Below are 24,744 nucleotides of genomic sequence, written 5' to 3' on the forward strand. Positions count from 1 at the left end.
AGAGACGCCCAAAAAAAGGCAGCAGCCGTTACCTGCCGGTGACCTCGATGTTGGAGACGGCGTAGAAATACTTGTACAAGTTCTCCCTCTGCACGTAGGTGCCGCCCAGGGCGGGTCTCAGCAGCCTCATGCGCAGGTCGGTGACGGTGAAGAAGTCCTTGAGCCCTTTGGCGCTCTCCAGCCGGGTGTACAAGTTGTCCATGTTCTTGAGGTCGGGGCCGGCGAAGATGGCAAAGCGGTCCCGCACCTCAAACCGCACGGTCTTCTCTTTTTTGGAGCCCGCCCAGCGGGAATACTCCTCTGTGCAGAGGACCCTGTTGGCACTGGTGGTGGAGAGGTCCCGGACCCTCCGTGCTGGCATGCTGAAGGCCTCCATGCAGTCATCTGCATAGTACTGGTACGGGTGCCAAGTCCTCCCGTTGTCCAGCGACTTCTCCAGCATCATGATGGTGGGGCGCCCGTACTCGAAGGTGATCACGATGTCGTCGGTCAGCTCGATGCTCTTGTTCCAGGACAGGGTGATGTTGGCCAGCAGCGGCTCCGGGTACCGGCGCCACGTCACGCTCTGCCAGTACGTGGCCAGCCCCTCGTCCTCGCTGTCGAACATCAGCTTGGGCGGGTGGGCCAGGTCGGGGTTGGAGGCGTCGCACTCGTCGCTGCACAGGTACGGGTTCTCCTGGAACAACAACAACGGTCACCTGAGAGCAGAGCAAACCTGGGCAAGGTGTGGGCAGTGCGGGCACACACAGCCCCTGGGCTGGCTCTGCAGGATGCTGTTTCTGAGAACGACTTTAAGGCAGAAAGATGCAGCTTTGCCTCAGCTGTAAGAACGGCTGAGCTGCTTCCTTTGAAAGGCCCTTTGGGAAAGGGCTTTGCAATTTGGCACGGGGGCAATTTTCATAGAAAGCTCCTTCCCTGAGATGGTCTCTGAGAAACTTGGGTTAAGCTTGGCTGATTTACAAGCCTACAGAAAGCTGTGCTCATCCCTGCTGCCTTGGAGGAACTGAATGGCTAAAATCCCCCAAGCACACCCCTGCCTCCCACGGCTCCTGATGCTGAAAAGGCTTTGGACACTCCATCCCCCCAGTGCCTCTGAGCACAGCTAGAGGAGGGAAACCAAATTTCTCCAGCCCCAAGCTGGGACAGAACTGAGCAGTAGCAGAGAGAGCAGAGATTTATGCTTCTGGTGCCTTGGTCCTCAGCTACCCACAGGGAACAGGGTGGGAAGGATGGCTCATCCCATCCAGGTGACAATGTCCACTGCTCCAGGCCTGAGCAGTGGGGGAGAACCTCCAGCCATCCCATTTTGCCCACAAATACCAGTGCACAGCCAGGCTGGTGTGTTTTGCAGGGACACACCTCCACACGTGCTGAGCTGCACTGGGACACGGTGCCAAGGTCACACACCACATGTTGAATTTTCAGGGGTGGCCAGCTGTGCCAATGCATTTATTGCTCACCCATATGTTTGTTAAAGCCCAGCATCACTGCCCTGCATTCTCTGCCTCCAGGAGAGAGCACGTGGGTCACACCTGCCTCGGGGATTGTGTGGGGCTGTGTTCTAGTGGGTGCAGACCACAAAAAACTCTGCAACACGCTGCAAATCCTTTTTTTTTTTTTTTGCATATGAAGCATCTCTTTGCTGTCACTGTGCCTCCCTCTCAGAATCGAAATCCAAAGGACTGGGGAGGGAGAGGAATTGGTATGACAGAGGGCTCTGCTGCTGTGGGACCCTTCCCAGGAAGGCAGAAGCACCTGGCAGAGGAGGAGGTGATAAATCAGCTGGAGCTGCTCAGAGCTGCTGGCTGGAGGTGAGGAGCCTGCTGGGGTGTGAGGTCTGGCTCTCCTGAGCACAGCAGCTTTCCAGGTAAGACCAAGCTGGGTGTTGTGCTTTGCTTTGTGGGTGCTGTGTGTGGGGATCAGCGTGGTCCTGCCTGGCCCTGGGGACTTCCTGCAGCACCAGACTGTGGGGAGCTGATACTGGTACCTGGAGGCTCCAAAAAGTGAGGTGCAGGGTGGATATGAGCAGGTTGGTTGTGTCTCTGGCTGCTGCAGGTGTGGGAAGGGGCTGCTCCTGTGTCCATGGCTTGCTTTGACCTGAGGAGCTGTTGGAGTCTGAGTGCCTGTGAGCTGCTTTTGGGCTGCCCTGTGCATACCCAGGCACAGCAGAGGGGAGGATCTGCCTTGTACAAGTGGATGCTCTCGGGTGCAAAGCGGGGCTGTGCTCTGAACGTGGAAACCTCTGAGTAACACAACGTGCTTTGGAAAATCTGGGCTTTGCCACCTCCAGCCAGGCAACCAAAAGTCTTGGGAGCTACTTAGAGCTTCCCCACTCCATGCCTGTAAAACGGGCTCAGAGATGTGCACTGAAGGCAAGCAACTGTTTGCAAAGTCAGTGGAGGACACAGCACCCAGGAGCCCTGAAAAACTCCTGAGGACACAAAGAATTGTGTGTCTGGAGCAGCATGTGAGCAGCACAGTGTAAATAAGGCAGGAGGCTGCTCTGTCAGCACGGGGGAAAACAAACCAGGGAGTGGCTGATGTGAACATGAGAACCAGGCTCCTGTGCAGGGCAGGCAGCCTCGGGGACACGAGGGGACTCCTGTAAGCACAGCAAACCTGGTGTTTGTGTTCGTGTGCACGAGGCTGCCAGGGAAAGCAGCACATGATAAAACAGGTCAGAACTCAAACTGTTTCCAACCCAGTCTTGCTCTGGCACACCCCAGCCTGGCAGTGAAGCTGCAAATCCATGCTGGGGCTTGTTCCTCCTGTCACAGCCTCGGCTTGGGCTGTGTGTGGCTTTTGTCACCTCTGTGTGTGCTGGGAGGAAGGGCTGGGACTGGAGATGCTGAGTTCTGGGGTGGTGCCCACCCTGCAGCAGGGAGGTTACTCACAAATGGGTGCTTGGGTTGATGTTTTAAATCAAATAGCTGGATTATTTATTTATGTATTTATTTAGTTTGTTTGCAGCTGTGATAACGGAGCAAGGGAAATCAGTGGAGTGCTCAGGCTTGCTTGGATGGGTGAGGGCACCCCACAACCCCCTCAAAGAGGGGGAGATGCCCAGCTGGGCTGTGGTGGGGCTCTGAGCCATGCTGGGGGGTCCTCTCCTGCCACAACAAGCTGTTCTGGAGTAGGGATTAAAAAACCCTGAGATATTGACATATTTAATATGCTCTCCTGACTCGTCACGTTCAGAGGAATTGTTTACCTCTGCTAATGAGACACAGCTTCCTGCTGGGGGATGGAGCTGCCTCTCAGCACAGCTTTTCAGTGATGGCTGAGGGAAAAGGCAGAAAAATCCCCCTCAGCTGAAGTGCTGGGGGCTCTGAGTGTGTTTCCTGTGCTGAGGCAACATATTGTGCTGCAGTATGGTCCTCCTGTCAATGTGGCCATACAGATGGCTTAATAGGACAGTCCTGAAAAGACCATCCCCGAGGTCCATTTTTCCCACTTGTCTGAAGCAGGGAGCAGCAGGTGGAGAATTGGCTTGGGATGGCAGCAGAAAAGTCCCTGACAGACCTGCCTTGGTGGCTCTGTGTGAGCAGAGTCTGTGTCTCAGAGCTGTCCTGCCATGAGCCTTCCTTTCCTTGTGTGCTCCACACAGCCCTTGAGCTGGTGTGAGATGAATCTCACCGAGTGTTTGCCACTTGAGCTGCCCCCAGCGTGGCCACAGTGGCCACCTCCAGGGCTGTGGGTGATGCTCCTATCACTGCTTTCTTTGGAGTGGCCAAATTAAACAAACTAAGGACTCTGTGATGAAACCAGGATAAGGAAACATAACCCTGGCCAGGATGGGAGGTGGGACAGATTTCCCTGGAGCAGTGAGGGGAGCAGCTGAGTCTGATCAAGCATGATCCCCCTCAGCATGTCCAGTCTGGAGGAGCAGGGCTGGCCAGGCACGTCCCTGGCAGGGTCAGGAGCAGGGAGAAGCAGAGAGCAAACCCTGCCCGTGTGCCATATGCTCATCCCAGGGAATGGAAGTGCACAGCCCCTGCTGTTCCCCAAGCTGGGAGCGTGCTCAGCTCAGCAGGCAGCACCCCCAAAAATCTCTTTAACCACCCAGGGGAGGTAAATGGCTCAAGAGGTGCATGGTTGTAACAGGGCAAACTCAAAAATAACCCCCAAGTGGCAGCAAGGTGGGGGAGAGCCTCAAAAGCCTCAAGAGTGTCACATCACTACAGCTTCCTCTGCTAAAATGAACTGTTCCTTTTTGGGGTTAGCTTTATTGAATTGTCCTTCCTCTGTGGGATGCTCGATGCCTTTTGTGCTGGGGGGGTGGTTTGGAGTCAGCCAGGAGGGCAGGGGGGAGCGGAAACAGATGGCCACATTTTGGCTGCTCCCTTGGTCCTGGTAAGATCAGATATAGCACTATTGAAACAAGTCCAGGTATTATTTTTGAATCTGGTTTCCTCCTCCCAAGCCGTGTGTCCTCCAAAGAATCTGTCCAAAGTCTTGAGATATTTAAGTCTTCAATCTAAAAGTCAGGATGCATTAGCCAGGCAAACTTGGTCTCAGTGAGCTTAAAATAAACCAGTTCACTTTGAGTCTCACGCTATTAAATCAGTCGTGAGTGTCCTCACAGCAACTAAACATTGCAGATTTCAAGCGCTCCAGCTCCTCTGGTTGTGCACTTTTTGGGGTTGTACCAAAGAGCGTTGCAGCCCTGCTTAGCCCCAGCTCAGCCCAAAAGGGCAAATCTCCAGGGGACAAACTGTGAGAGCCTCGCTGAGGACACGGTGTCCTAAAAAAATGGCATCATGGTGAGGTTGTGCCTCTGTGAGCCAAACCATAGAATGGGATGGGTTGGAAGGGACCTTTAAAGGTCACCTAGTCCAACCCCCCTGCCATGGGCAAGGGCATCTTCAGCTGGGTCAGGCTGCTCAAAGCCCCATCCATGAATGTTTCCATGGATAAGGCACCCATCACCTTTGAGGTTTTACCATGCCAGTATTTTATCACACTCATTAAAATAAGTTTTCTTCCCTACAACTAATCTGAATCTGCTCTCTTTTAGTTTAAAATCATTATCCCTTGTCCTAACACTACAATTCATAATAAAGAGCTCTCCCCATCCATCCTGTAGACCCTGGGACTCTGAATCCTCCTTGGTAGGGCTGCTCTCCATCCTTCATCCCCAGCCTGGAGTGATCCTGGGGGTTGTCCTGCTCCAGGTGCACCCAGGAGGTTCCCATGGACCCAGTCCTTGAGCTGGAAATGTGTCCCAGCCCTGGTGACTGCTGACCCAGCCCTTGGAGTCAGTTCTGGGCAGAAATGCTGCAAAAGGAACTTTCTGAAGGTGACAGCAAAGACTTGCTCCTTGGGAAGGAGGATTTCTTAAGAAACAAGATATTGGTCTGACAAAGCAAGATGACAGGAATTCAGGATGCTGCAGGGAAGCTGCTCCCCACCTTGCTGGGAAGGGGGGGAATGGGGGAAACCAGCCACAACAAAAGGCCTCAGTTTTACAAAGCCCAGATGGTTTTTAGGGCTCTTAATGAGCGCCAAAGTTGCTTTTTTTTCTTTTTTTTTCTTAGCAGATAATACCATTCTTAAGCCTCATAGCTTAAAATTATATATTTTTGTAGGTGCAGTTGCTTGATTAATCATTAGGCTGTTGAATATTTTAAACAAACTAGACATCTGTTGTGAATGGCGAAAGCTGCACAGAAATAAGACTGCAGCTTTTAGATCTCCATGCCAAAGGGAAGCTGGAAAGCAATTGCAACCACTAGCTGCACAGTAAAGAAAAACAAGAAAAATAATAATAATATTAAAGGGGGGGGGAACCCAACAAGATTTGAGCAAGGAAAAATGAGTAGATGATGTGAGAGTTTGTACTGCTCAGCCAAGGATGCTCAATCACAGCTCTCATACCTGGTGTGATTTGTTTAATGGTGTCTTGGGAACCCCCCATGGACTTCCTTTGCTTTTGGGGGTCTCTTCTGCTTGATGGACTCATGTTTAAGCCAAGGCCTCTGCCAAAACCTAGAGCACTCTGGGACCACTTGTTTTTAATTACAGTCTCCAAGTAAGAGTAATTGATAAGGTCTCATCAACTTGGATGAGTTTTGGAAAACAAAACTTTGGCTTTTTTTCATTGGGGGTGGAAATCCTTGGTGCTTTATAGGAAGATTTTTATTAAAGAGGAAAAAGTTAAATGTGTTTCTTCAGCACAAATATCAGTGCTGTTGTGTGGGTTTCTCTTGGGTACTTTCTTCTGGAATGGCTTTCTCCTCTAAGAACTGGCTCTTAGACCTGGGGTGTCTCCAGGCTCTCCTGTAAAATCTGGCACTGGTTGGGGCTGGGGGCTGTTTGATAGACCCCCAAAGAGCCTGCAGAGCCAGGAAAAGCAGGTGACAGCACAGGAACCTCCTTCCCTCCTTCCTGGGACTGCTCACAACCTTGTTCTGAACCTCCACCTGCACCCTCTGCAGCCCCCACCCCATCCAGCTGTGATGCTTAAGGAGCTCTCAGGACCATCCCAAAGCCCTTCTGCTTCCCTCAGGACCATCCCAAGGCCCTTCTGCTTCCCTTGGGACACCCACAACGCTGCCTTTGAGTTTCTGCTCAAAGGGCAGCAGGTGAGGTTCAAAAAGTCCCCACGTTTCCTTGTGCTGTGACTGACTCCTCCTGAAATTGGTATCAAATTTCCTCCAAATCCTGCAAAAAAAGAGGGATCAGCAGAATCTCCACGTGCACCTGATCCCTCCTGCCCTGATAATGTCCCTGCTGTGGAGCAAAGCCACTGCAGGTGTCCTGCAGCCCACGGGAAGGGCTGGTGGCCATGGGACATGGGGGTCCCCAACCTGCAGAGGGGAGCAGGGCCACCCCCACTCCATCCCTGCCTGTCCTGTGGATGTTCTGGAGCACATTTCCTCCCAAAATTTTATTTTCCCCTCTCCCTTCCCCCGTCCAGCTCCTCAGGCTGTGGGATGGAGCTGAAATGACCTTCCCAGCACATTTTCTTTGCTGATTTACACTCGGCTGAGTGCCCCCAGCTCACTTCCCTTCCATCTCCTGCCTTCTTTTTCCTGACCCTGCCTTCCCAGGGATCTCAGGGATCTCAGTTCCCCTGCAGGCTGGGCTGGGGGTTTGCTCTGGTGTTGGTCAGCACAGGGAAATCACCCACTGAGCAGGGAAGGTGCCTGACCCAACTCCAGTGCCAACCACCCTTAACGTCCCCAGTGACACTGAGTCCAACCTGTTTTCTGCAACACAAATTCCTGACAAGGGCCACCCTGAACAATGTGTGTTTTGAGAGACTTCCTTGGCTTTTCTTCCAATAATCACTGCAGGACGTGCTGCTGCTTCCCAAACAGAATTGCATTTACCCAGGAGAAAACACAGGCTCTCCTAATGATATTTCAGGGTGTTTTCACTCTTGCTGCTCCTGATCTGAGGGTTCAAGTGCTCTATCTGGATTTATGACAAGACAAGGTGATTTTATGATCAAAAATAACATTTGTGAGTAATTAAATCTCATGCTTTAGGGCATAAACCATAACCTGCCAGTGGCCAAGGTGGGACTCTAAGAGAGCTGGAAATACTCTCTGACAATTAATTTTCACTCTATTCATGGGCTGGGAGGGATCAGAGGGGTGAAACAACCGTAATTAATTTACAGCGATTATTTCCAACAGCTGGCAAGTGGCATAACTCACTGTAGAGAGGGCTGGGAGCACGGAGAGGGATCAGGAGAAATACAAGGCTCCTCCTATGCCAAAAAGCCCCACAAATCCCCTTCCCTGTGAGCCCAGGTGAAGGTCTGTGCCCTCCCCTTAGGGATGTGGGGGGACACTGGGATCTGCTTGGCCAGGTCCACTCTCCTTGCCCTGATTCCCCTGTCCCCCAAGTGGGCCATGGGCTTTCCCCACTGCACTGCTGTGACTCGAACCTGGAAAACATCTCAGGAACAGCTTTGGGATGCCTGTCAGTGTGCAGGGAGAGCTCCCTAATGGGGCCAGCACCACAGCATTGGACTGTGGAGACTCTGGGGAGCCTTTCTTCAAGAAGCTATGTTTTCTACATTTTTTTGTTGTTGTTTTTAAAATACCCCTTTGGTCAAGCTCTCTGTATTTTAGATAAGACAGAAGCTGTCTCATGAGGTAGAAGATGGAAAACGCAGTTTTCCCATGGGCAGCCTGAGAGCCACTTGGGAATGCTCCAGCAAAGCCTTCATCTGCACATCCTCCAGGCATCACCCTCCTCTTCCTGGTGCCCCTCCAAAGGGACATTTTGAGGTGGCCCACGAGGGTAGGAAGGTTCTGGCAAGGCACCCAGGTGTTGGTGAGGGGTTATTACACAGCTTCACCTCTGCAGGGGAAAGGCAGCTTGGGATGGGATGGGATTTGGAGCTCAGGGAGGGATGTGTGGGGTGTTTTGCTCACTGCTGTGTCCTTCCCCTGCCCCCTCCCTCCCCCAGCCATCTGCAAGGGGCTCTTATGGAGGCAGAGACAGCAAAAGGGGAGAAAACCGTCCTCGCTAACAAGCTGTTTGCTGTTTATGAGCAGGTAAAGGCAGAGCTGGAATGAATTATTAATAGGGTGGAAATGGGGTCCCTCCACAGATCTGCTGCTAATTCTGGCTCAGCCGAATGTCACACCCTCCATCTCCTCCCTGGCCGTGGTTTGGGGGATTGATTGCTCCTCCGCTTCCTTCCCCTTCCTGCCGGATCCGAGGCTGTCCGAGCACAAGGTCACCCCTGGCTGGGGTGTTAGGACAGGCTTTGCCTGTGTGCAGGCTTTGGGAGAGCGTGAGTCAGCAGAACCGACCCTGCCGGCTCGGGGCGAGGCACGGGGACGAGCTCAGCGAGATATTTTGCTGTTTTTGCCTCTTGCCTTTGGCCTGGAGCAGATCCTCATTCAGCGAGCAGCGCTCGTTCAGGGCTCTGGGGCTCCCCTGGGCCCGTCTCTCCGCCAGAGAAGAGATTCAAGCCCTACTCGTGGCTGCTCTTCCCCTTCCCCCTCCAGCCTGCTCTGAATTCCAGAAGCATCTCGTTCGTATTTCATCCAGGCTCAGCACTGTGCCCTTCTCTGCACCAGCCCTGGGGAGACATCACCGTGCCAGACAGGGTGGGCTGGTGGCAGGGCCATGTCCTGTCTCCAGATGGGGAAATGGAGGCACGGAGGGATTTGAGGAGCAGGTCCGGGCTTCTCTGGGCATTGAGGGCTCCACCTTTCTGAGCACTGAAATCCCCCAGGCACCTGCAGCAGGGCAAAGTTGTGGCTCCCTCACCCAACCCTGATGTGAAGCTCAAGGAAATCTCTGCTCTCATCCCACGCTGCCTCTGAAACTCTCCCTGTGGTCTGAACTGGTCTTTGCTCTGTAAATGACACAACCTGGGCCAAAGGGTGACATCCAGGCAGGAGAAGCATCCTCTGCACCAAGGGAGGACCCAGAGGGAGATGCAGCTTGTCACGCACAAGGGCTGACCCAAGTCACCTGTCCACCCTCGCTCCTGCACCAACACAAATCCCCTCACGCCCACTCTGGCTAAGCCAGGAATAGAAAATCTGGTTACACGGGGAATTCCAGCCTCAAACCAGCCCATCCATGGGTGACCTCTCCAAGACCATGCTGTTTGCAGAGTGGCCTGGCAGCAGCACTGTCATTTCCAAAGCCCTGGGGTGGCCTGGGTGGTGCTGATCCCCTGCCCAGCATCCCATCCCATCCCGAGAGGCGTCTGCAGCTGATTTGGGGGCAGCACAGGGGTTAACACCGCCCGGAAAATTCCACTCCTAAGCAGATAATCTCATCTGTGCTGGGGATACACACACATCACCCGCAGCAGCCCGGCCTCCCATGGAATCATTTTTGAGCAGCTCTTTCTTTGTGAACTGCTAATCCCCCGGTGAGCTGCTCTAACCCCAGCCCTCCTGCCGCCCTGGGCTCACCTCCACCTCCCTGCCAGGGCTGCACCCCTCAACCTCCCCCTGTGGCACTGGGGGCTGTGGGGTGACCTAAAGCCTGGCATCAGATAAACCAGACACCCCTCAGCTGGCAACCACGGGCACACGTTCAAAAACGCAGCAGATTAATCCCATTGACTGCTTTTTAGCTTGTCTCCGAACTCGGGCGTTCTGTACCAGGGACTTGCAAGCTTTGCTCTTCCCAGGGCACTCCCCTGAAGCTTGTTTACAAATTAAGCTGCTTGGATTCTGCCCCATCCCTTCCCTGCCAGATTATGAAGCCCTTGCATCTTGCTACAGAGCTGTATTTGTGTCCGCAGCCCCTAGCAGCAGGAGCCCAGCAGCAGCGACCTGTGTGCAGGGCTGTGAGTGCATTATTGATTCAGGACTAAGAAAATGCTTAGGAAGTAGGAAAAGTGTCCTGCTCTCTAAAAGCTTGTGCGCCTTGTAAGCTCAATACATGCAGCCTTTGCAGAGAGGCTCGCTACGCCGCTATTAATAATTTATTCTGTAAGAGAGGCCCTGATAGTTTGAATGGGGGAGGGCAGGATGCAGAGCCTGGGGGTGGGAAAGGGGAGGGAGTGGTGGCTCTGCTGTGCTCCTCAAATGGAGGTGCAGATGTTGCCCAGAGCCTCTGTGGAGGGGCACAGCTGGGTGATGGACACCCCTGCACCCACGCCAGCCTCTGATCAGGGCTCCTGTGTCTGTCTGCTGCATCAAGGGCTCTGCCTTCGCTGCTGTATGCAAAGCATCTGGCTGCTTTGTGCTCCCTTTCAGGGGAACAATTCAGCAGGTGCCTGTCAGAGGTTTGGATTGAGTTGTGTCAGCCCAAAACATGTCCTGGCTGTCCCTGAGACCCCGACAGGGCTTACACAGGGCTCCCCAAACCTCCCGACTGGCAGCACTACAGAGCTGAAGCAGCTGACTCAGCCAGCAGATGGGGAGTTACAAACCCTTTGGCTGGAGTAGAAACCAGTTGAATCTGTGCTAATTCTCCCTTTGGGACATGGAAGTGTCAAGGCAGGACTGGACACGGAGGTGGCAGCATCCCCGTGGCGCTGAGCACCAGGGCAGCACAGCCCCACTGCTCTGGGGTGTGCAGCATCCTGGCACGGGCTGGAGGGGTGGCACCGTGTGTGGAGCTGAGGGAAGGCTGCTCCTGAAAGGCTCCTGCATGGCTGGGAGCCAGCAGGGATGAGACCCAGCCCTGTGACTCTGCAGTGCTCAGCTCCTGTGGCTGGATCCTGCCTGGGGACAGCTGAGCAATGCAGAAATCCACCCCAGAGCCAAGAGCAGAGGTTCCCCTAAGCCTGGCCATGGGCAGCACTGAGCAGATGTGCAGACACCGGTGCCAAGCACTGGAGCAAGGGCAGGGCAGGGCAGTGGAGCAGGGCAGGAGCGGGGTCAGTGCTGCAATTGTCCCTTCTGAGTGTGCTGGTGGCCGTGCCTGGAAGAGGGGAGACGAATGGGAACCTCATGGGACATGTCTGAGTCTGCAGGGGATGGCTCATCATCTGGGGTGAAGGCTGGAAGCCCAAGTTGCTGTTTGCCAGGGCTTTGCAGGCTTCTCCCCAAAGACATCCCCAGAACGGCCACCCAGCAGAGCTGTGCAGTTTGGGGAGGAAAAATCCTCTTTGGTGTTTTCCAACACTGAAACCTGCACTCTGTGTTGGACTGCCTGAGGAACTGGGTCAGCTGAAGTTCCAGGTCTCAAAAGGCTGATGGTAAAAGGGTGGTTTGGATCTGAAACTGAGCTTAGAACTGGACTTTCACTCAGGGAAACCAGAGCATGGTAGGAGAGCACTCCTTCCCACTCAGGCAGGATTTTCTGTAGGGAGAAATTATTTTAAAGTTTATTGGAAAATCATTTCTATGCAGATTTTAAAATTAATAAATGGGAAGGATTTCCCTGAATACCTTTGGCTTCAAAAGTTGCCTATGGAAAGCTGTGGTACCTGGAGCTGCTCTATGAGTGTAAGGGCTGCTGTAAGAATTGCTCTCCCAGCCCTGGCCACACTTTCCAGCAAGTCTTCAGTCCATTCTCTTCTGATTTTCCCATCTGGACACTGTTCCCTTTGAAAAGCAAAGCTTTTCTTAAAAGTAGCTTACTCTTCCTGAACACCTTCAAGGTAGGGGAAAACTTTCTGCTCACTGTACCAATTAAATCTACTTGACAGCTTCATTTTTATCACTGTATCTTTTCCATCAGCAAGTGGAAATGATCCTTGTTAGGGGAGTAGCATCCCACTTTACAACAAGATGAATCCCGAACTGGGCATTTAAGGAAATTGTTACAGGCTGTTGAGGGAAAATCCCGTTTGCTCAGCACTCTCTAATTTGAAGCTGAATTGTATTCTTTCATCTTTCTGTGAAGTCTTTCCTTTAAAAACACCAAGATCCTGCTGCACTCTGAAGAAGCCTCAGTGGCAGGAGGAGAGCAGTGTGTAATTTGCTGAGCAGCTAATAATGCACAACCCAAGGGTCTGGCCCCAAGGGCAAGGAGCCACTGATGCTGACTTCAAACAGTGTCCTCTGCAGCAACCCTGATGCCGAGGAGTGATTAAGGGTGGGAACAGAACCAAAAGGCTCCAGCTCTTTCTCCCACACTCAAAAGCAGTGCCACGATGGGTGCAAGGGGTGGATTGGGAAACCTTCCTCTGGGTGGAAATGGCAGCAAGTTGTCTGTTCCAGGCTTTCCTCAAAGGAAAGGGGAGCATTTTCCAGGTGTTCATTTAACAGGCTGGAGGCTTTGAGGGGGAAGAGGGGCTGCTAGCACTTTGCAGCTGTGAAAAGAAAGTTGTGTATTTCCATCCTGCCAGGGATGTTACAGGTGATCTGACAGCAGAGAGTGAATTTCTTGTGCTGCTGAATTTTGGCATAAAGGGATAATCCCCAGGGCCATATGGGTTCCACAATGAAGGGCAAAGGGGAGTTCCAATTCCCTCTGCTATGGCCAAGGATGGGTGTGCAACCAGCGGTGGTTGGTGCTGATTTATTCAAGGAGGAGGGAGAATATCCGCTTTTCTTGGAAAGGATTTTCCATTGGAATTTGTATACAGGCTCTGCTTAGCCCAAAGGATGTCCTTGAACCCTAGGGCAGTCAAAAAGACGAGAATACCTCGTGCTTTACCCCCTGGTTCACTCTGGTGGGCTGGGAAAGGGCTCTGGGTGTCTGCTCAGGGTACCAGAAGGGATGAATCCATCCTTTAACCACCAGAACATGGTGCATCTTTAAAAATGCTTTTGGAAGAGCATTGCTGAAGCAGTTGTTTTTCCATTCTTACTTTAAAACTTCGGCTTTTCCCTTCGTATTTTAAAAACTTTTGGCTTTTAATCATCCCTAAACCCACAATCCCTTGTTTGCACCTAAACATGTGTACAAAGATTTAGATAAGTAGAGTTGTATGAGATGGGCTAAAAATGCAGGGGAAAGGATTTCTCAGCCCAAAGGTTTGTCTGCTTTTTCCAATTTTAGCACCCAGTCCACAGGAGAAACAGTCCTTTAGTACAAGCCTTATAACCACATGTCATTCAGAAAAGTTTAGCTAAGAATTAAACTAAACATCCAATTTGGCTGCATGTGTAATGAATAAATAAAGCCTTTCCCTTTCATGTACCCGTGCCAAAGTCAACAAGCTCTATTAGCTGATGAAACAATGCTGACGCCAAACAAAAATACCCCTGACCCATCAATATGGGCTGAGAGCTCGGCCCTGCATCACACAGTGTTGTCAGAACAAGAAATACTGTCTCCACACCTCGGGGGGGGGGGAAAGGCTCCCATTCCTGCAGCAAGGTGGGTTCCCTGTGCCCTCACTGGGATGTCAAGGAGCAGCAAAACCATCCCATAATGACCGTCTTTTATGGACACCTCTCCTTGTTTCTGCTGGAATTATTTGGGAACCCCTTGAGCTGCAAGGAGCTGGGGCTGGGTTTTGGTGTTTGCTTGCTCCCCACTGCACGCCCCATGTGTGAATTCCCCACAAAACCCGAGGAATTTTTATCCTGTGTGCAAAACGCTGACGCTTGGAAGTGAAACTCCCCAAGGTCCCTGCTCGGTATCAGAGAAATGTTTCAGCATCTCAGAGCATCTCAGCACCTGGGAGCAGCCTGCCAGCTGTGCCACCCTCCTCCTCCTCCTGCCCAGGAGGGTGGGAAGGTGAAGGAGCACCACATCTCCCCTCTGCCCCATGGGATGTGCAGCTTGGCCATTTCCCAGCTGTGCCTGCCCTGCAAACCCCTCTCCTCTGAAATCCACATTCAGCTGCTCCGTGCCATGCCCTGCCTGTGATCTTTGAAGTCTCACCCCTCCCTCGACATCCTTGGTTTAAAAGATCTGTTCCCTATTAGTCTTCAGTCACACTTTCAGTTTCATTCAGGCTTTTATTTACCTATCCATCTGTCTTCCTGCTCCCACCACTCCCCCTTGCCCTGCCAGGAGGCAAAGCACAATTCATTTTTCAGGTGACCCTGCCAGGAAGGCATTGACATGAATAGGAACAGGTTCAGAAACTGCGGAAAAAGCAAAACCCTTGACTTTAATAAGCAGCAAAACACTTCCCAATCAGAAGAAGCAGCCAGATGTGACCAGAATTGCTATAAAACACAAAGGACGGTCCTCCAAATAATTCCTGCCATCTCTTGAAGCCTCCTCGTGCAGAAGTGTTGTGAGCAGGGCGGGAGCTGTGGCAGGGCAGGGAGTGATCCCTGGGCTGTGCAGGACACACTGGCTGGCTGACAAGGTCCTGGCTGCCACCAGGACTCTGCTGCTCACCTGCCCTGCACGGGGACATGGGGCAGCTCATTCCTGTCTGCCTGCCTTGAGCAAGGAGGGCTGTTTGTGTGTCTTTAGTTTTGATTGCAGCTGTCTGAGCAGGGCAGGAGCCCCGCTGGGCTGCGCTTAATTCTGAGTAAGGCGAGTTTAACTGCACGGACAGTCCCCTGCTGTTTTGAAAGACACCTAAGAAAGCAATACAGTCACCGTAAGAACTTCTCTGCTGGAAAGCCAGGCTCCTATGAGAACCCACCTGTTACAAGGAAATAATTAAAACCTGAAGAGGAAGGATAACAGGACACCAAAAGGCACCTGAGCAGGTTGGCAGCGAGGAGCTGCCCTGGCTTTGTGTGAGCTGCGAGCCCGGGGCTCGGAGCCTGTAACGATCCGCGGGCAGAGACATCGATTTTTGTCCAGCACTTCCTTAGTGCAGGGGCAGCAAACTCGGCTCACATCCTCTGCGGGCTCGGCTCCCCCTCCCTGCACGTCGATAGGTGTCAAGTCACCCCCCAGCACCGGCGATGGCAGGACCATTTCTTGCTGATTCCACTTCCCACTGACCGTAAGGGGATGCTCAGCAGTAAGTGGCCACATGTCATTCTCGGTGACAGAGGCCGTGAAAATTTGCCTTGATGGCCTCCCAGCCCACAGCACTCCAGTCCTAAGGCTGGATTGGAGCCTGGAGCTCTCCTGCAGCCACCTCCTGCTCTGTGCACTGAGTGCTGGGTGGGCTCCCTGCTCACCTCTTCTTCCCCTGCTTCCTTTTTATAACTCTTTAGTCCTCTGGAGAGAACAGCACTGGTGTAACATGGGGGAGAAAGGGCCATGAATACAGGGGTGTTTCACAAACGCATCCCAAAAAATTCTAAAAACCACTCGCAATATATTATTCCTGTTCTTAGCTTGATTCTTCACCAGGGAATTGCTCAGGGACGTTGCTGTGAGTGCTGGTTTCTGTTTTGGGAGGCGAGAGCCGGGCCAGGCTGGGGTGAGGCAGGGACAGGAAGGCAAATCCATGTTTTGCATTTGTGTAGCTCTCATTCACGGCTGTACACGGTGTTTGCAAGTGTTACAGCACATGGCAGGCGTACGCTACAAGGAAATACTGCTGGTGCCCAGAATAGAAAGATTTCAGCTCAGTATTGACTGAATCAAGAGATGCACAGAGCTGATTGCAGTTTGTGTCTTTTGCTTCCTTGGAGGTCAGTGGAGCTGAAGCCTGGAGCATCCTTAACCAAAGAGGGTTTGCAAAGAGCTGCAGTGAGTGTAGTGGGAAGCAGTCTGGTGTTCTCCTTTAAATCCTTCTGCAGTCAGTCAGATAAATGGAAATACAGACTGACCCATCAATAGTTAACGGTTTTATTTGCAACCTTTGGACTTAATCTTTCTTTTCAAACGATCTTTTAAAAGGAAAAGCTGCTACTTATCTGGAATTAGTGGAAATGTCTTCCCTGGTACTAATGAGAGCCCTTAGGCTGGATGGAACTGGGAAACTACTGGCAGCATGTTCTGATGAACATAAATGTTTGGCATTCCTTAGTGTTGAAGGAGCATTTGTCTCTTGGATTTTCAAGAGGTGCCCTGACTGTTTGGGCTCAGGGTATTTCCTTAGTGGCAAACTGAGGCATGGGGTAACACTGGCAATAGAAAATGGGACTCCCTGCACTGGTTTAGAGGGAGAATTCCCCTTCTCACTGTAATAAATAATAATATGCTCTTTTAGAAGACGCTGCTTGTCCAGTGCTCAGCCCAGTGGAAACCCTGCCAGCATGGGCTGGGTCGGTGTCTGTCCCTTAAACGTGTGCCTGGACCACTCCTGGGGGACCTTTGGGAGGGGGCATTACTGTTTTGCTCTTTGCTTTGACCCCTGAACTCTTTAACAATGTAAAGCCTTGTGAATTATAAATCAAATGTTCCTGCTGAGCTTTGTGGTGCACAGAATGAAATGCGATGATTAATATTTAAGAGAAAATAAGTTAAAGATTTTAACTACAAGGGCAAACGTCTATCCACAGAGCCCTTTCATGTGGAGGCTAGCAGAGAGGGAGAACCACATTTTCAGGGGCTTTAGTGAAATTTGTGGCTGTCACACCAACTGCCAGAGCTGTGGGTGTGCAGGGACCAAACTACCCCACTGCCCTGCCCTTCACTCTACCTCAGACTCAGACCATCTGCCCACATCCCATAAAATCCCAGCAGTGCTGGAGCAGCCCTTTGGGATGGGACTGGCCAGCACACCCCACTTGCTTTAGCAAGTTATGTGCATGCAGGGGCAGAGCTTTTCCAAAATCCAGACCTCACCCAGGGCTTGCTCAGCCCTCCCTGGCTCCTCCTCACCCTCCCCTTGGCATGCCAGCCCCATTCCTGCTGCAGGACTGGCACAGCTCCGGGATGGGCAGGGTGCCTTCTCCCTGCTCTGCAGACTGACTGAAAGCTCCAGGCAGTGGCCACCGTGGCCACCCTGACCCAGAACACCCTTACAGTGGCACCTGGGCTGGACACTGCCTGCAGCCACCAGCAGAGCCTGTTCTAAGCCAGCAAACAAGGAGGGGAACACTTACATGGGTGCAGAACCTCTCTGGAGGGTCCCCACAGGTGATTCCTGCCGGCTCCACCCGCACGGTCACGTAATCCTTCATCCTCATGGCCTTGGGCTGGCAAGCATAAAACTCCCATGATGGGCCATCGTCCGTGGTCACCCAGGACTTGCAAATGTCATACTGTCCCATGGCCAGGGGGACACAGTGCACGAGGAGAGCAGCCAGGTAGAGCATGGCAGCTGCGGCCAAGCGCGGGGCCCCTGGGCGAGGGCAGTGCCGAGAGTCCCGAGGAAGGCGGCTACTGGGCTAGGGGTGGCTCTCAGGATCAGCATGGAAACTCCTCATCTAAAAATGCTCCAGTCAAAGGAGATCCAGACAGGAACAGGGATGATCCCACTCTGCACGCTGTGTCTGGATGTGGAAAGTTCCTCTCTCGGCACAGAAGCCAACTTTGCAATTCACTTGATTGGGAAAGTTTTGGCCAGAGTTGCTGTTCAGTGGTCAAAAGTCTTCCTTAACCTCATTTTTCCCCCTTTTATTGTACGAAAGGTCTTCCAAATCAGCATGAAAATATCTAGAGGTGACTCCAGTCAATCAATACAAAGATCAAGTTCTGAGCTGCTGATGAAATTTGATAGGAGTAAATTGGAGAGGCTGTGAGATGGTGCTGGATCAGGTTTTCCTCAACCTTCTGGTCTGCTCTGAATGCGTCGCTGTGGAAGGTGCCTTAAACTGTGTCTGCCTTAATTACTGGGGTGTTTGAACATTAGCACATAAAATAAATAGAGCATCTGGTCATCAGTGCAACTCTGACAAGAGAGACTGCTTGGAGCTAAAATTCCTTTTCCCCCAGGGAGGGTGGTGTCAGCGTGAGCAGGTCGGGTGCCCAGATCCGTGGTGGTCACAGCGGCTGCTGGGTGGTCACTGGGGTGACTGGGGCAGGGCTGGCCTTGGCTTCTCCTCCTGTGTCCTGTGGTGGTGGTGGTGAGGATTCCTGTCCAATTCTGCCTTTTGGCAACAGAGCACCGAGTTCCCAAAGCCTTCAGCTGCAAGCCATGGGGCTACCTGAGGTCTCCTCTCTCTTTCATGGCCAGGGCAAAGGCAGAGCTCATCAGCAGGAGGGACCTGCAAGAAATTGGAAGACAAATTAGGTGGGAGCAAGGGGGGACAGTTGGAGCAAGAAGAAGAACAGGGGTCCCTCAGGAGGCAGAGCCCTCAGCTAGGCTTGCCAAGCCACCAGACAGGTTTTTGTAACAGGGAGATATACAACTTTAATAAAAAGCAATCCATAGTAAGATGCTTATGGCTTTTCTGCTGTCTGGGAGAAGGAAAGGAGTGCTGCCCAATTTAAGGTATCTGCTTTGCAACAGCAGCTGGACAACAGGAGCCCTAATAGGTCTCCAAATAATATCAAGAAGCAGCTATGGGTCATTAGAAGATGAGGAATATGCAGACAGGGCAGGAATAGACAGACAAATAGACAGACAAATTGATAGTCCTAAAAAGATAAGCAAATAAATAAGACAGCTGGGGAGACAGATACATTGTCCAGCATCCCCACATATGATTTATCTGAACAATAACATTTAATAAAAAACAATTTAAAGTCCTAATAACATTTAGGTTCACCTAATACAAAGAGCAATGACCTTCCCAGTATTCATTTCAGGTTAGAACAACATTTCTGCAATTTTGTTGTCTTTTCAGTAGAGCTATAAAAATTGTAAGTAATTACAAAACAAAATGACAAAGAACTGGAGCAGGGAGGGGGAAAAAGTCAAACCCGCTCTCAGTATTAGATTCAGGAGAGAGATCTCATCTGAGAAGGAGGGAGGCACATATCCAGAACAGAAATTTACCTTTGGATAATTCTCTTTCTATTTCTTTCCCCAACTTTTCTTTCACAATTGAGGCATATCTGTTTCAACAGCATGCTTAGCATTTGCTTTCTCATGAAGCTCAGTTACTAAAGCTCAGAAACTCCAGGTTAACAGATGCATTGATCCGTGTTCGGGGGCTTCACATCGCTCTGCTACCATCTCCCTTTCCCCCCTTTTTGCTTGAAAGATTGCTGATTGAGATGAATGAGTTCAGAAAAGAGAAGCTGTCTCTCATGCTTCATTGCCAGCTCTCAACGAAGAGCCTGTTATAGCTGCTTTGGACCTGAATAAACTCCCAGAAAAAGAATAGACTGGCTGCTATTTTTGTATTATGAGTAAATGTAGTAAAAATAATAAGCCAGTGTGACACAGTGTTTGTAAGTCCTACTTACATCAGAGCTGTCTTTTCAGTTATAACAAGTCAGTTCCTAATTATTACATCAAACTGGTCACTGCCAAGTGCCTGATAACAGCAGAGAGTGAGAGACTCCGGGACTGGGTAGAAAACAAGCAGGGTAGTTTTAATGAGGACTCCAGTGCTGTTAAGTTTATGGATCTATTTTCACAGCCTCAACAATTACATTTTGCACTTGAATGGCTGTCAGGGAAAAACCCAGGTAGAAAGGATCTATAATATCTATTAGTGTCTTGTTACGCTGGCTAAATGTCACAGATTCCCAGGGAAATGAAAATTTGCTGGAAAAAAAATGCATTTACTGTCAGTCCATCAGCCTGGCAAGCGGGTTTGGGGTGAAGTCTGAGGCTCAACACTCACTTTGCCAGTCCAGTCCCTTTGCAGAAATAGTTGGAGTGTTGCTCTGGAACGAGCCAACATACTGCAAACGGGGCAGAGAGGCTCCCCAAATTAAAGGTTTCACCCTGCTTGATTTGGTTTGGTTCTTAGAAAATGTATCTTCACCTGGCATTATTAAGAAACTGCAGTTCATGGGAACAAATAGAATCAATGCTCTTTGTTCTCTTTGAAGAGTACTCAGCACTCACTGGGGACTGATAGCCGGAGTATTAAAAAACACAAAATTAGATTGTGTCTTGACTTAGCTGGCTCCAGTTTTTTTCTTATTATTGGATTAACACCCTATTGAAATAAAGGGACAACGCTGAGCAACAACTGAGCTGCTCTCGGATTAAGAGCAGAAAGTAAACTCAATGAAGGAGTTTTTAATTTTCTCTCAGAAGTGTTGCTCTCCCCCCGCGCTCACGGAGCCGGAGTTGTTCTCCTCTTTCCCACGCTGCCCATCCCTTCCCCGCGCCCTGGACAGGAAAACTGGGGACACCCGCGGGGGGACGGCACCCGAACCCCGCGATAACGGGGCGATAACGGGGCGATAACGGGGCGATAGCGCTGCGCGGCTCCCCGTGCAAACCTGTAAATCCCACTCGCATCCCGCCGCTCTCCCTGATGGATTCGCGGTTCCCGGCAAAACCCCACGCCGCTCCCGCTCCGCCCCATCCTCCCCGGTTTCTTTTCCACTAAAGGACTTTCGGGGGGCTGCAGGCACTGGGGAGGGGATCGGCGGGGCTGGGGGAGCCCCCCGGGCTTCCCAAACTCCGAAGTGGGAAAATAAACCCCATCCCACGGCGGGGAGACGGGGACGTTCCGGGGATGTTCCGGGGATGTTCCGGGGAGGGGGACGGGGAGCGGGACACCCCAGGGAAAGCGTGGGAACAACTTGGGAGGCGCGGGGGGACCCGCAGCGTTCGGGGCTGGGGCAGATGCCGGCGCTGTCCGCCCCCCCCCTCCGCCCCCGCTTTCCCCCCATCCCCGGCGCTGCGGGTCCTTACCGGGAGGGAGCTCTGCGGCGCGGGGCTCCCGGCGGAGCAGCCAACTTCGGGGCCGGGGGAACCCCCAAAACCAAAACACACCCCCCAGCCCTGCCCTGCCCTGCCCAGCCCAGCCCAGCCCAGTCCAGCCTAGCTGGGCAGGCGCTGCGCCGCCGGCCCCCAAGGGCAGATGGCCGGGGGAGCTTTGTGCAATCCCGGCTCCCCTCGCAAGTTAATGCCGAGGCTGAAATCCCTTTTGCTCTCACTTTCAATCACAATCGGAGCTTTTATCTCCGTGCCTGATCCCGGCTGCGTAACTTCCTCTGTGCAGCTTTAGCACACACCATCCCACCGGCGGCAATGGGCTTCTTAAAGGTGCAGGAGGAAATGCAGGGGGGGGGGAGGAGGAGGAGGGAGGGAAAACCACCCGAGGAAGAGGAGGCTGCGAGCGGGAGCCTTCAGCCCCGGCGGCCCCGCGGCTCCCGGTGCAGCATCCGCGCCGTCCCGCTGCCCCCGGCTGGATACCGGCAGCCGGGAACGCCGCTCCTCGGGGCTTCTCTTTTATTTTTTTTCCTTTAAGAGCTTAAAAAAAAAAAAAAAAAAAATTAAAATCATGAGCTCATGTTTGCTCGAGAGAGGAAAAAAAAAAATCTCTAGTCACGAGGGTTTCCCCACACGTGTAAGTCCTCGCTTGGTGTGCCCTGAATATTTTGGGGAGGCTTCTGCTGGCGAAGATGCTGTAAATGAGGCTGCGTGCGTGTGTGTTGGGGGAAGAGGGGGTGGTTGGAATTAATAGGATAAACAAAGCAGGAACTCGGAGATGGGGAAATCAGATGGCTGGGAAATGCTTGATACTGGTGGGAATGTGCTGTGAGATTTAACAGAACCAGGTTTTGCTTTGGAAAGGTGGGGGATGAACATGCTGAACTGTAAGGTCTGACAGCACTTTCCAGCACGGGGCTGGAGAAGCAGCTGGAGTTCCTTAGGTCAACTCTGTTGTGTCCATGGTGAGGGGCAGAGGAGGCTTCAGCTGTGGACAAGGTGGATAAAACTGTGGCAGGTAAAAGTCCAAGTTTTCCCTGCACCAGGCAGCTGCTGGAGACAGAACCCCTGAGCAGCGACAGGTTTTCGACACGTGGATAAATGACAGTTCAGGGATAAATGACAGTTCGTTTATGGGGAGGAAAACCGGAGTCACCACTGCCTCCTGTGTATACAACCACCAAAAAATGACTGCTCCTTCCCAACCAAGAATTCAGTAATTTCTAAGCCAGAAAACGCATTGTCCATCTTACACGTGGTTTGAACCTCATGTGCTCAGTGTTTTGTTATGTGGTTTCCTTTGACCCATTGCCCCGAGGTCTCTGGGTGGCCTCTCCCGTGTTAGAGTCCCGGGAAAACACACGATTCATCCTACAACAAGACAGAGGTGATTTAGAGTTCTTCTGGGAAACGTTTCCCATATTCTGGAGCATAAGTGAGATTTATGAAATGCTGGCATTATGTCTTGACTGTGGCTCAGCCTAAACACGAGGCTGATGCACTGGGTGGTCTTCACATGCAAGGATGTCTTTGATTCTGGCTAAGTTTCCACTCCTGGACACGGTCTGATACTTTCCACACGGTAACTTCTTCTGTAAACACTTATTTTACAGCAGCAGTGTAGCTTAAGTGAGAAGCACTGGCTGGGAATCCAGTGCTGGCTAATATTCCTGGATTTCACTTTGTGCCTTTAGGTCTGCTCTGTAGTAATGACTCCCCTGGAAATTCCCCACGTCTCACTTATTACTTCTTTATTAGTTATTATGGTACAGTAACAGGATAAAAAGGAGTTGGTATTTCATTTTCATTCCCTCTAATAGCCACGGCAAAGACCAAGTGGTGTGCTGATTATTGACATCAGAGTTAAGTGATATGCACGCATCATTAGGTTTCAATTGGAAAGAATAACAGCACAGTGTGAGTCGTCACACTTCTAAACTCCGTGGCATTTAAGGAAAAACCAAAGTCGTTTTTCACAGCCCTGTAAGCTCAAAAGATCACAAGCTGGCAATAATACTTGTATAGACACAGGTAAAAGGCGCTGGCTCCAGGCAAAGCTCCGGAATTAACCCCCGGAGAGGCCGGCAACAGCTGTGGGGCTTATCCAGGGTTGCACGGAGATCCAGGAGCAGGCTTGGAGGATGGGAAATCACCCAGCTCCTCGCAGGTCTGGCTCCGAAGGTCCTGATGCTGGGAAGGAGAGGGACTGTGGCACTCACAGACCCTGAAGGAAGCGGCAAAGCAGCGGCAGCGCTGCTGTCACAGCCTGGAGGTGACGGGGAAGACTTGGACTCATTGTTTGGACTCATTGTTTCATTTTAGATCATTTGCATTCTTTTGCCCAAGCACGTTTTGCAGATACTTAATGTTGGATATAGTTTTCTCCTGGATGAAATTTCTGCGGGGAGGGAAAATGGATGTGTTTTTTCCTCGAGGGGACATCTCTGCTCCCTCCCTCGTGCCGAGCGCTGCCTCCTCACACGAGGAGAACGCGGTTGAAAATCGATGGGTCTGCATGGAGATTTAATTACTCCAGCGTAGGCAGGGGTGGAGAATAAGGCCCTTAATATTTAATACAGCCTCTGCTCCCAGAGGGATCCCCAGGGCTCAAGGGCCAAATGCAAGGCCATTAAAATCAGGTGTAATTCTATTGACATATGCGGGCTCGCACCTGTTTATACCCGGGCTAAATCTGGCTCCCGAAATCTAAATGGCAAATGGTGCCTTTGACATGCGTGGAAGAAGAGGGAAGTGTTTTCCCGATTTGGGATGACAGAGGCTGTACTGAAACAACAGAAGGGAAACGTGACACCTCGCAGTCCCCGCTCGCCGTGGCCGTGAGCTCGCTAACACCTCAGCTGAGCTGAGCCCGCCGAGAGCGGTCCGAGATCACTGCCAGAATAATAACCGGGCTTATAAAGGATATTTCATTTAGAGGATACATATTGCTCTATCCCCTATAAGAGCAATACATTCTTTTTATGCTCCTTATCTAGCAGCATGCGGCCAAGGATGTCAAAGCAGCTCCTGCGAGTGAGTAAGCATTTTATTAGGTGGGAACACACGGCTTGGAAATGTGCTCTGAGCCCAGGAGCAAGACCCCTTTGTGCCCTTTGTGAGGGGTGATACCTGCCAAGCTCAGCTCTACCCAAACCTTGTTCCAGTGGTGGCTTTCTCCAGCCCACCAGGACCTCTGGGGAGAAGTTTGCCAGGAAAAGGGAGGAAGTGACTTAAAGGTGCTTTTGTTTGAGATATTACAGATGATGGAGGTGAAGGCTGCTTGAACCTCGCACTTCCAGGGGGGATTTGTCTCCTCTCACCACCCCTGTACTGCCCTTTTGTTCTCAGCAAGCTGAATGTGGAGAAAGTTCCCAGCTTGATCAGGATGGGAAGGTTTGTGCTTCCCAGTTCCTCACAGGGCTTGTTGCAAAGACAGAAATCACGGAGTTTTAGAAGGCAGACAGGCATCAAATTTTGTAGTTAGGAGAAATGCTGAAAAACCCACACAAAGCCTGAGAAACCGAGCACCACCAGCTCTGGCACACGCAGGCCAGGAGGGTGGGTGGGGGACATTTATTTATTTCCTTGCCCTCCTGCCCAGGCTGCTCTGCTCTCGGGGCAGACCCTGCCCTGCTCCGGGGCACACACACACCCGGGGAGCAGCAGAGGGAAGAGCCGAAAGCTTCAGTCCCTGGAGTACTCCACATTTTTCTTCCTTTGTGAAAGCTACTGGGGAAATGGCAGAGAGCATCTGCTCTGGGAGGGGAGGCTTCCCCGGCTGCCTCCTCCCACCCTCCCGCACAAGACCTCGGGAT

General features: G+C 51.8%; 1 protein-coding gene across 3 annotated transcripts in view; it reads right to left on the reverse strand.

Annotated features, from left to right (window-relative positions):
* Positions 1–21,303, reverse strand: part of NTNG2 (netrin G2) — a 47,091-nt gene extending 25,788 nt beyond the window's left edge. The window contains exons 1-3 of one of the 3 annotated variants that reach the window (XM_088177443.1): positions 20,909–21,303; positions 17,247–18,350; positions 33–676 (exon numbers count right to left, since the gene is read on the reverse strand). In XM_088177443.1, coding sequence (XP_088033569.1) covers positions 33–676; positions 17,247–17,459 — 857 coding nt within the window. In that variant the 5' untranslated portion in view covers positions 17,460–18,350; positions 20,909–21,303. The remainder of the gene's footprint in view (positions 1–32; positions 677–17,246; positions 18,351–20,908) is intronic. The other 2 variants (XM_014873329.2, XM_088177442.1) reach the window with 2 other exon arrangements.
* Positions 21,304–24,744: the final 3,441 nt, after the last annotated feature.

Source organism: Sturnus vulgaris, chromosome 22, assembly GCF_052056855.1.
Source record: "Sturnus vulgaris isolate bStuVul1 chromosome 22, bStuVul1.hap1, whole genome shotgun sequence".
Lineage (NCBI taxonomy): Eukaryota > Metazoa > Chordata > Aves > Passeriformes > Sturnidae > Sturnus > Sturnus vulgaris.